General features: G+C 41.2%; 1 protein-coding gene across 1 annotated transcript in view; it reads left to right on the forward strand.

Moving 5' to 3' along the window:
• Nucleotides 1–271: 271 nt before the first annotated feature.
• The window catches only part of LOC130912472 (IQ motif and SEC7 domain-containing protein 2-like), a 138,635-nt gene continuing 125,906 nt past the window's right edge, over nt 272–13,000 (forward strand). Inside the window, exons 1-2 of the mRNA XM_057830585.1 lie at nt 272–444; nt 10,441–11,847. Of these exons, the coding sequence (XP_057686568.1) occupies nt 11,222–11,847 (626 nt within the window). The 5' untranslated portion in view covers nt 272–444; nt 10,441–11,221. The remainder of the gene's footprint in view (nt 445–10,440; nt 11,848–13,000) is intronic.

Here is a 13,000-nt window from a genome sequence, read left to right on the forward strand (position 1 = left end):
AAAGTGCTACCTATCAATCCATATAACTCAACAAATTAGCCACGATTCAAAATGGGGGTTAGCGGTTTATAATCCGAAAATGAAGGTATATTTAAAAATATATATACAGTATACTTTCATTGCTGTAATCATCACCATCCTTATATGTACAATATATCATAGTTTAACATCATCATTTTCATCCTGACGTTACAGCCTCCACTGCAGAGAGCGCCGGCATCATCAATCTTTTTGTTGGGGAAAGTGAAACCTCTCTACCACAATAGGATCTTTGAGCTGTCCGCCGCAGCAAACCTCTTTGGGAGCTGATGAGGAGGAGGATGATGGTGGTCGTCATCTTCATTTTTATCTTCTTTTTCTTCTTCTTCATCATCATGGAGGTGGACACAGCAAAGAGAAGTGTCACCACGAAGCTGCTGAGATGAATCATTTTCATCATCATCCGTGAGTGTTTCATACACACACACACACACTCACGCACCCCCGCACACAGACAAAAACACCAGCACATTTGTATATCATCACCGTAATACATATGTGTACTACTGTAAGCTTCACTTGTCTGCAGAGCATAACAATTGTTATTGCAACCTAATTCCAATCCAGATGCCAACAACTATGAATTATCATCATTATTATTGAAATGGTATTTATGTGTGGGCTTAGAAGGGTGACGGCTGTGTGCCATCACACAGAGAACTGCGGTATGCATCCGCCTAAACACTCTAAAGATTTGGCTGGCTACAACAGTTTTAATCAGATTTGGTCAGGTTGACATAATATTATTTGTTACTCACTGTTATGGTATGGTATGTTATTATTTGCATTTTTCTTTTTTACAAATTGTTATGGTAAGGTACGTTAGTATGTGCAGTTTTCTTTATAGTCCCTTAATACAACCTTTGCTACACTACCGTTGCATCATTACCCAGGTTGTGTTTGAAATTTAACTTATTTTTTAACTTTTAAACTATTGAAGATTGATTTTTTTTTTTTTCATTATTATTTTAACATTTCAGTGAATTGTTTGGTGAGGCACAGAGCCTCTTGAGTGTTATGCCTTGCCCACCGGGATGACTAAAGTGTTCCGTGTATTGCCAAAAGCACTTTGGCAGTGGACTTTGGTCCAGCCCGTCAGGTGGAGAGGGGAAGCTGACTGGACACACAATGAAGGCAAACAACAGGTGGCATGAATTGGGAATCACAAGGACAAGACAAGAACACATTAAGAGCCAGGGAACAATACCAAATAAAAATAAACCAGGCGGACTACTTTTTAAAGGTGGTTTATTTCAATTGACACCCAGGCCTGATACTCACAACCGGATAAAGACGCCCCCCAATATTCATGGTTTTAGCTGTTTAATGCTTAGTTCTTGAACACAACATTAAACACATAGCTGTGATTTGCCAACTAGTGGAACAGAATGTATTCTTGTCTTAATAATACTAACCCTAACCCTATACAAATATATATATATATACATATATATATATATATATATATATATATATATATATATTAGGGCTGTCAAAATTATCACGTTAACGCGCGGTAATTAATTTTTTAAATTAATCACGTTAAAATATTTGACGCAATTAACCCACATGTCCCGCTCAGACAGTATTCTGCCTTTTGGTAAGTTTTACAGCAAGACTTTTTGTGCTGTCTAACAGCGAACTCTTGTGGTCGCTTTGCGACATGGTTTATTGTTGTCTTGCCAGTTCGGCTGCATGACGTCTCGGGCTGACGCCTACGTTGTAATGTTGGGCTTATATGATCCTTGGACAAGATTTGTCCGTAAGTATAGTTGTTGTAAATAATGTACATATTATGTTAGCAAGCGAAATGTTATATTTTTTGTATGAGACGCTTTTTGTTTATGTTTAGTGAACCTGTATAGCATGCTAAGCTAACGTTGTTGCTAATGCAATGCTTGTGTACTTTTTTTTTGTAGTTTTACGACGGTCTAAAGAGGACAATTCAATTTCAATTTCAATTTCAATTTTATTTGTATAGCCCTCAATCACAACAGAAGTCTCAAAGGGCTTTACAGAGGCAATATGATACACAATTAGAAATGAAGCAACAAAGATGAATAGATACAGTTCAAGTCCTGGGTATCCCCCAATGGTTTGAGGCCAATTTATTAATAAATCAGATGAAAAAGGAAGAAGTCTGATTATTATGGCGTCGTTCACTAGGTGTTTAGCTTTGGAAAAAGTAGACGCTTCGGAGTGAGGACAGCATAGACAGATTTAAATGACAGTAGAGTGAAATGCCCACTACAGTCCTTATGTACCGTATGTTGAATGTATATATCCATCTTGTGTCTTCTCTTTCCATTCCAACAATTTATTTTACAGAATATATATATAATTTACAGAAAAATATGGCATATTCTATAGATGGTTTGAATTGCGATTAATTGCAATTAATTACGATTAATTAATTTTTAAGCTGTAATTAACTCGATTTAAAATTTTAATCGTTTGACAGCTCTAATATATATATATACACACATATATATATATACACACACACACATATATATACACACACATATATATATACACACACACATATATATATATATATATATATATATATATAAATAGTTTATTACACAGTATATTAGGGGTGTAACAGTGCACACAAGTCACAGTTCAATACGTACCTCGGTACAGGGGTCACGATTCGGTACAACAGGGAAAAAAAACAAAAAGGTGTGTATTTTTGGGTTTTTCTTAATTTACATTTTATGTGCCAAAATAGATAACACGCCCTTTTTTTGGTAGGGATCGACTGCGGTTACAGTTAAGACTAGCTCTCGATGTTGGATTACACACAGGTAACTGTAAACCATGGTCAGTCAACATACACTCCCACAAAAGGTTGGTTTTTATATCTGCTAAAATAAAATAAAAAGAGCAAACAGTTCCAAAACTTAAAAAGCATCTTTTGAAATAGTGCAAACATGAATATTTGGAATTTTTTTCTCGTGACCAAGACTCCAAGATAGTTAAAGTCCTCCACTTGGGGCAGGATCTCATCCCCGACCCGAAGAGGGCACTCCACCCTTTTCCGACTGAGGACCATGGTCTCGGATTTGGAGGTGCTGATCTTTATCCTAACCGCTTCAGACTAGGCTGCGAGAGTTGGACGTCACAGCTTAATGAAGCCAACAGCACCACATTATCTGCAAAAAGCAGAGATGCAATGCTGAGTCCACCAAACCGGAAACCCTCAACGGTTTGGCTACGCCTCGAAATTCTGTCCCTAAAAGTTATGAACCGATTCGGTGACAAAGGGCAACCTTGGCGGAGTCCACGCCTCACTGGGAACGAATCCGACGTACTGCAGGCAATGCAGACCAAACTCTGACACCGGTCGTACAGGGACCGCACAGCCCTTACCAAGGGGCTTGCTACACCGTAGTCCCGAAGCACCCCCAGAGGACTCCCCGAGGGAACGTTCGAACACCTTCTCCAAATCCACAAAACACATGTAGACCGGTTGCGCGATCTCCCTTGCACTCTCGAGGATCCTGCCGAAGGATGTTGAGCTGGTCCACTGAGTGGGAGATCGACAGGCGGATCGGTCCAGCGTCTGCATTGATGCGGACTCTGCACCGGTCCGTAGTGGTGAAGAAGGAACTGAGCCAAATGGCAAAGCTCTCGATTTACCAGCCGATACTACCCTCATCTATGGTCACAAACTGTGGGCCGTGACCGAAAGAACAAAATCGTGGATACAAGCGGCTGAAATGAGTTTCCTCCGCAGGATGTCTGGGCTCTCCCTTAGAGATAGGGTTAGAAGCTCGGTCATCCGGGATGGACTCGGTGTCGAGCCGCTACTCCTCCGCGTTCGAGAGGAGCCAGTTGAGGTGGCTCGTGTATCTGGTTCAGATGCCTCCCTGGAGAGGTGTTCCAAGCATGTCCCACCAGCGGGAGGCCCCAGGGACAACCCAGGACACACTGGAGAGACTATGTCTCTCAACTGGCCTGGGAACGTCTTGGGATCCCGCCGGAGGAGCTGGTTGAAGTGGCTGGGGAGAGGGAAGTCTAGGTTTTCCTAAAGCTGCTGCCCCCTCGACTCGACTCCGGATTAAGTTGTAGATGATAAATGGAACGATAGTCAGTATTTTAATTACCTCATCATAAGGCTTGCAAAAAAAAATAAACATTTGCTCATATGAAAATATAAAATAGACACTTCAAAAAGTGTTAGTTATACTGCATTTGATAGTTTGATAGTTTCCACTCCGTGAATTTGCTATAACTTTCCTAGCAGTAAGTTTGTCGTTTTTTCCCGTAATGATGGTTGTTGGCTTCGGCACATTACCTCTACAGTTCCCTGAATTGTAGGAGGACTAACTTCGACATGGATTTTTTTTTGTGATGCCACGGTACCAGACGAATACAAATACCATTATACTTTTAATATATATATATATATATAGATATAGATATAGATATATATATATACAGTCCCTGACAGAAGTCTTGTCGCTTAGCCATTTTGTAGAAACAATTGCTAATAACCTGACTTTTAATTATTCAATTGGTTTCAGAAATAGCTCACATGAAATCTAAGACCCTCCCAAATGATATTGAATGTACAAAAATATACTTGTTTCACTGAAAAAAGATTTATCATTTAATTAAGACATAAAAGTCAAATTTTGGCAAGACAAAAGTTTTGTCGCCTACAGAAAGTAGCGTGAAACTTAAACAAACAATGTACTTAAAATACAAAAATATGTTACATTACATAAGCGAATTAAATAGTGGTACTGTGAGATCCAAATTTAATATTTTGACTTCCATGGGCTTGAAGGACTGCATCCATGCGGTTCAGCAAGGATTCATACAATTTATTGCTGAAGTCATCAGGAACATCAAAGAAAGCAGTCTTGCATGCCTCCCATAGTTCATCAACATTCTTGGGTTTTGTTTCCATGCTCAATGATGTTCATGTCTGGTGACTGGGATGGCCAGTCATGGAGGATCTTGATCTTCTTTGCCTTGAGGAACCTTGAGGTAGAGATTTAAGTATGCGATGGAGCACCATCCTGCTGCAGAATTTGTCCATTTTTATGGTTAGGAATGTAAGAGTCAGCTAAGATTTGTTGATATTTCAGACAATTTATGCTGCCTTCCACCCTGCAGATATCTCACGTACATCCCGTACTGGATGTAACCCCAGACCATGATTTTGCCACCACCAAACTTCACTGTTTTCTGAGTAAATCTCAGATCCATGCAGGCTCCAGTAGGTCTCCTGCAATATTTGCGGCGACTGTGGTGTAATTCAATGAAAGGTTTCATCTGAAAAATCCCCCTTTTGCTACTTTTTCAGCATCCATCCTTTTGACAGGCTGTGGGCCTTGGCAAATGCAACACGGTTTTTTATTATCTGCATCCTGAGAGATAAATAGTCTGACATATCAGCAAATCTTAGCAGCCTCTTACATTCCTAACCATAAAAAGGGATCAATTCTGCAGCAGGATGGTGTTCCATCGCATACTTCAATCTCTACCTCAAAGCTCCTCAAGCCAAAGAAGATCAATATCCTCCAGGACTGGCCAGCCCAGTCACCAGACATGAACATCATTGAGCAGTCTGGGGTAGGATGAAAGAGGAAGCATGGAAGACGAAATCCAAGAATGTTGATGAACTCTGGAAGGCATGCAAGACTGCTTTCTTTGATGTTCCTCTTGACCTCATCAATAAATTGTATGAATCCTTGCCGAAGCCCATGGAAGTCATACATAATATTAAATTTGGATCTCACAGCACCACTACTTAATTCGCTTATTTTATGGAACATATTTTTGTATTCGAAGTACATTTTTTGTTCAATTTTCACGCTACTTTCTGTAGGCAATAAAACTTTTGTCTTGCCAAAATTTGACCTTTATGTTTTCATTAAATGATAAATCTATTTCAGTGAAACGAATATATTTTTGTACTTTCAACATCATTTGGGAGGGCCTTAGCTTTCATATGAGCGATTTCTGAAACCAGTTGAATAATTAAAAGTCAGGTTATTAGCAATTGTTTCTACAAAATGAATAAGCGACAAGACTTTTGTCAGGGACTGTACAGTACATTAATCTGGATCGATATATTGAAATCCCTTGAAAATTGATAACATCGCTCAATATTGACATTTTAAAATGTTGTTTCGTTTCATTTCGTTCAAATTGCATGGTATGTTTTTTAATTACTGATTGTGTTACATGTGTACAGAATATCGGATTGAAACTTCCGAAGGCCCTTGAATCTAATCAAATCGGATGAAATCATGACAGACTGTAGTATTGGCAAATATTTTACCTTTGGCCAAAGAATCAGTAATGTATGGTACTCTCATGAAATTGGCGAACAAATCAGTATATATCTTAATCCCACGTTAGTGCTCTTCCGCAGTGCATGTTGTGATGCTCACTCCTTCGCTTCACGAGAGCGCGTCCTCGTGTGCTTCCCAGCTGGCATTCAGTCTGGAGTCAGCACCTCCTCCTCCTTTCCCTCCTTCTCTCCCTCCTCTTCATCAGCACGCTGGAGGAGGTGGAGGAAGAGGAACGCTTTTTTGTCAGCACTGCAGCAGCGGCGCAGAGGAATGATGATGAGGAGGAGGGTGATGATGAGTGAGGAAGAGGAGCAGACTTGAAACCCATCAGGAAGGACGCAGCAGCAACAACCGTGGCACGTGAGCATCATCAAAAACCATCCTAATGTTAGTCTTCCTCATCAAAGCTGTCACACTCTTGCGTCCTTTTCTCGTCGTGACCACACGCGGATACCTGACATATGCGCGGGATGTGCACTCTCCGCCGTGTCGTGTGTACTAGAGCATGCGACATTTTGCAGTTGCTGCACGACTGCTTAAATGAGGCTGCGTTTGAAGCGGTATAACCATCTACACGCGCGTGCACGTCGAGAAAAACGCGGTGTGTGCACCGCAGTGATAAAGATCACCAGGAAAGAGCAGCTAGAAACCACGCGACATTACTCACCTCTCTGATTGGTCACGAGGGTGTAAACAGGAAGAAGGTTTGCCTTAGGGATTACCATGGTCAGTTACCAAATTGCAACTTGGTGGCTCAGTTTTCTGAAGTGTGGTTGGAGTTGTCTGAGGGAGATGACAGCTTGTGCCCTGGAGGTAAGTCTTTTCATATAATGCTATGCTGTTCATTCAGCTCATTGCTTTCTTGGACTCAGCATGTACAGTATGTTACGATACTTTCGACCACTAATTTACTGTTTCAGGTAAAAGGGGAACCTCAACAGACCAATATTTTTAAGGGAGTTCGCAACATGTCCTTTTAGACTAGGTAGCACTCTTGGAAAGCTGGAAATAAAGCAGCCAGCGACACTACATGCATGGATCGACAAGAAAATTAGTAGGCGTGTACAAAATACCACCACAGAAGGCATGAAAAATTCTTAAGGACCCATGCACCAGGTGCATTTAGAAATACACTCCGAACGTTGAACATTAGACAGTTAAAATACTACGATCCATTTAGAAATACAGTGGTACCTCTAAATTCTCACAGTCGGCGTGATGTCACGGTGACGTCATCTCGCATAGCAACGTGTCGCCATTTTGAGATGGGGGCAAGCACAGGTAAACATCCGTAGACAAACGTTGTCTGAAATTCATATATTTCAGCTGTGTTTTGCGTCTTTTTTTCATAAAAATGTCTTAAACATGACTTATTATTATCACGAGTCACTGCCGACAGACGCGAGGAGGCGATACAACTTAATATTAGCGTGTATTGGCATGCAGATCTGCCCATACAAAGTCACAGCTGATAGCTGGATAAACAATCCAAAGTAATTGCCTGCAGTGGAGTTCAGAAACATCTACAACTACCTCATAAAGTCACCCAGTAAGTTGACCTTTATCAATTACGTGGAATATGTACTGTGTGGAACTAAGAAAACTGGTAATATATACAGAGTGATTATTTCTGCCGTAACCGATAATTCGCCTCCAAGCGTTATTTAGCCATGAACACATCACGGCAAAATAACCAATTCCCACCGGGCCAATAATATACCGACTGACCAGTCAGAACAGTTCACGGCAAAAGAAAAATAACGCTTTGCGAGTTGACGGTTGCGGTAATAATAACCACTACCTAGTCTAGTGAATCCTAGCTACTAATTGGGGAAAAAACTCGATTATAGTTTACTCACCAGTAATAAAATGTCGGCTGCAAACGTTTATGTGCCTTGATTTAGGTTCCCACTGGCAAGAATGGTCCACGGAACCGTCTTCTTTTACTGTTACTCGATTGATTGCATTCAGCCATTTGCTTGTCCTTTTCTTCTCACGAGGAAGAATGAAGAACTTCAAATGCGGCTCCGAACTCTTCCTTGTGTTACAACCCGCAACACGGCAACTTTTAGTCATTCCGACGGAAAAAAAGACCGCAAATAAGACAGAAGTTCAACGCGTTTGTACTACAATGCACGACAGAGCAACTGCTTGTGACTCGTGTTTTGTCCCCATTTCAATATGGCGACGTTTTGTTGTGGCTGGTGATGTCATTAATGCCCAGATGTCCGACTGCGAGAATATTTTTACTGTTTTACTGCTATTAAAATTTTCTAATTAGTTAGTGCATTTCTTAAAACAAATTGAAAAACCTTCTGAATAACCTGCAAAAGCACAATACAATGGTCCATTCCTCAAAAGTAAGTACAGTGGTACTTCCACAAACGAAGTTAATTCGTTCCAGGACCGTGTTTGTAAGTCGCAATGGTTGTATGTCGAGCAACATTTTACCATAAAAATAAATTATAATTCCAGTAATTCCTTCCACTGCCCGAAAACTTGCACTAAATCTTAAATAAATACTGCTGGTACTATTACAAATGGCAATTACATATCGCAAAACAAATAAATTATTAATAAAAACCTGAATAATAAAATAATAATAATAATAATTCCTATGATAATGTAACGAATGTGGTTCTAATGTGGCGGACGTGTTTTGCGTGCTGTACCTGAACGCAACGTGTCGCTGACTTGACAGCGAGAGGGAAAGGTGCTGTTGAGAATTTACTTTTTTTAATGTTTTGTTGAGAACACCGTCAACTGTAGCAGACAGTAGGCATGTTGTGTTGCACAAGTTCTGAAATAAATGATAAAAACCTGACGAAGCTGGCGATTTCTTTGGCGAAGTTACCACAATAATAATTATCACCTGAACTTATAAAGACTTGCGAACAGAGGTCGGAGGAGGACCGTGGAGATAGTAGACATTCTACGGCCGTATTGTTGAGCCAGTTCATGGATGTGCACCCCATGCTCATATTTTTCTATCATTTCCATCTTCATTTTAATGGTAAGCTTCACCTTTTTCCTTGTTTCACCACCTGCACTAACATTCTTGGAACCTGTGTTGATTTCTCTCACAAGAAAATCTGCCGTGCGTCCGTCTGCAGCGCTGTCATGTCGTCGTATTTCGAGCATGTCGTCAGATGTAGAAACAAATGACGAGTCAAATTTTACATCGGATGTCGAAAAGATCATGTGTCGAAGCGATCGTATGTCGAAGTACCACTGTATAACGCAAAGTAAAATTAAAGCATTAGATTAAATTTCTGAACGTTTTGAAAAGGTAATCAGCCATTTTAGTTTGTGTCAACTATTTTGAATGAATACCTAGACCTGTGGTTTTATGCTATCCTGCAGAGGAATTTGCATTTCGAAGAAACTGTCCTAGACTGATAGGTCATACTGACCCCAAACTTTTTTCGCGTTTACGACACTTTCTTTGGTCATGTGTGTGGAAACGGGAAGTAGGTTTGTCAATTGGATAAACCGTGATAAAATAAACAACACTCAATTTGTGTATCCCTATATGCGGTGGTACTTCTGAAGTTGACAGTGTGAGATGACTGAATGTGTTCGTAATATGGGCATAAAATGGCATGCAACTTTGGTTATCATTGTGAGGACTCGCCACAAAGTAGCACTCCTGGAAAGATTGGGGGTGGCTTGTACCAGTTAAATCAGTTACCATTTTAAAAAAAAAAGCCAGTGCATCACATTTAACCAAAAATTGGGCGAACGAGTCCATGACACCCAATGTGCAAGAAAAGTGTAATGCTCTACATTGAACAGTAATCCAGCCATTTTGGCCAAGGTGCGTGAGACGCTAAAAAGCATGGATTTGATAATCATTGACAGGATCACGTTCACCATAATTCGTTTAGCTTTAACTATTTTTATTATGATTGCCACATTACCCATATTGTAGCAGCCAGAAGAAGCGATTTCCATCTTGACATATATTGAGAGTGATGGATTGGACAAGCAAGAATGAAAGATGTGATGTTTATGGTGATTCCCCCAGTCTTCATCTCTCCATGTTCTCCACTTGTTTTTCATGGAACGGATACGTGATATCAAGATGGATTTGGAAGGAGAATCCCAGACACGACACCGGAAGAACATATACTTGCAGCAAATGTGGGATGAGGCGCAGTCCTGGTGAACTTCGTACGGGTAAAAGCCCACATTTTCTTCGTTTTAGCTTTCCAGAAGAGGAACATGTCAAGCGTTTCTGCTTGTAAGGAGATGAATGATTGAGAAGACTCTTTCTCCAGGATTTCTTTGGAACCTGAATGATTTCCGAGTGCGGGACATGGTTGGATAGACATTTTGTTTATTTTTTTCCCCCTGTTTATTGATGGCGGAATTTTGTTTTTAAACAGGATGCTAGGAAAGTGACATTTTTTTTTTGATGACATGTATAAAGAGACCTCTTCTGAAACCTTCCTGTGGATACAAGTGATTGATTGATCGGACATCTACTTGCCGCGAACTAACCACTGTTTGACTAATCCTACTTTTCCCTCATAATGGCCGTCGAGCTTTCCTGCTTCGTGGATGTGAAGGCTATTAGGGAATCCTGACTGAAGTGGTGAATGCTCCATGAGTCTGCCAAGTCTTCTGACCAGCGCCAGAGAATGCCAGACCCATCTTGATCGTCATAACAGATCTTGAAGAAGAACCGGTCCTCTCCCCCCCACTCTCAGCTGGTGGGGGGGAGGGCAGGGCTTAGTTAGGTGGTAGTCGTGTAGTTTTTTTAGATGTTCAAAGGACTTCAAGTAGGAAGTCATTTTTTTAGCTTCTCTCCCTGGTTGCTTTGTTGTCCAGTCTTTATTTTGACACCAAGTTAGCTGTTAGCCATGGATGCTAATCAAGGCCCAGGTCAGGGAAGCCCTGAAAGTCCAAATCGTGCGGTGGAGTACCTCCTGGAACTCAACAACATCATCGAAAGCCAGCAGAAGCTTCTGGAAACGCAGAGGCGGCGCATTGATGAGTTAGAAATCCAGTTAGACCGCCTCAGTCAAGAGAATAAGGACCTGCGCTTGGACCGCCAGCCAGTTGCCCCACCTCCACCAGCCCCTCCTCCAGAGCCTCGTCTTCCTCCTCCTCCACCACCACCGCCTCCCACTCACTTCTCTTCTGTTCCCAGCAAGAACCATAACCTTCACCACAACAAGCCTCCTACCTCCATCTCACTCAATACCAGCCACAACCACCAGCACCATCACTACAACAGCACCTCGGCGGTCCATGCTCCTGCCATGGCACCTGCCTCGCAGGTCCCCACGCCAGCGCCTCCCCCGCCACCACCTCCCATTCCACCTCGTGAGCAGCCTCGAGGACACAGTCGTCTAAGCCGGGCTGCATCTACCAGCACTGGAACCAACACTAACTTTGTGGAGAAGGAGAAGGATCGCCTGGAGCGCCTGCACAAGACTAACGCCGCCAACAACCATCACGCCCACACGATGCACCACCACAAAGCGTAAGTTATCTCTAAGTTTTTCAGAGACGTACACACAGAAATCACATAATAACAAACACAAATGGATAATTTTAGGTTAAGCAAATCTTAAAGGGCTTTATGTCAAAACTCAAAACAGGTCCTGGGTGTCCTGACAGCATGATTGCTTACCATAAAACATAACAAAGTGATAAAGAATTACAGCATATTTCTAACTTAGTTTCTCACTTCCTATCCATAGATGTAAGGAAAGCATTTTGTTGCAGATTCAGTTGCTCCAAAAGTGCTGTGGTATATAAAAATGCATTATGAATAACATTGAGTTATGCTGAATTCATGGAAAAGGTGGACTGTTCACCAGCCGACAACAGGGCACATTCAAAAGACGAACAGGCATTCACACTCATCTTTACAGATATGAAAATCTAGAGTTTTCATTACCTAGTGTATTACAATTTGGGAAAAAGTCTCCGTACCCAGAGGTGACACAAGCAAACTCACTGGAGGTGTAATACAAATGACCAACCTGGGATCAGGGTTGCCAGATCGGAAGGACAGTCTCCATCCCAATCACACTATAAAACCCAACTATTTAAATAAAAAAACAAAAAACAAAAACAAAAAAATTAAATTACAATCTTCCGTTCAAGATAAGATGTTTCCCTCATACAACTCTAAGTAAAACTCCATAATATAAACGGAAGAAAAAAAGCTGTGAAGTCGGGAACACATTGTGGTGGCATTGTTGCTGTTTCGCCGATAGGAAGATGTCAGCCTGGCAAGCCAGCCTAACTTTTGCCATGTACAAGATACTGGTAAGTGGCAAGTCAGTCTGGTTTTCTGTGGTTTCAATTTGATTTTTGACTTCAGTCCAATCTGGACCAACAAATCACAGCAAACGAGGAGGTACTTTGTGATGCGATACGAAGGGGAGAGACGACAAATTTTTTTACAGTCCTGCGAGTTTTGGAAGGTGCTGTGCATTCTCGTCTTTTTTCCCATTTATCTGAAAAAGAGGCTGCTGTAATGGACTCGACGGCACTTTTTCAGCCTGCTATTGCTTGTACAAGGTACAGTTCAAAGTGCGAAAGAATAACCAAACAAACTTTGCTCATACACATAAGCTTGCTGTCAGACTGATTCAAAGGCAGACCTAATTCGGCTAATCTTTCAA

The sequence above is a fragment of the Corythoichthys intestinalis genome, chromosome 2, assembly GCF_030265065.1.
Source record: "Corythoichthys intestinalis isolate RoL2023-P3 chromosome 2, ASM3026506v1, whole genome shotgun sequence".
Taxonomy (NCBI): domain Eukaryota; kingdom Metazoa; phylum Chordata; class Actinopteri; order Syngnathiformes; family Syngnathidae; genus Corythoichthys; species Corythoichthys intestinalis.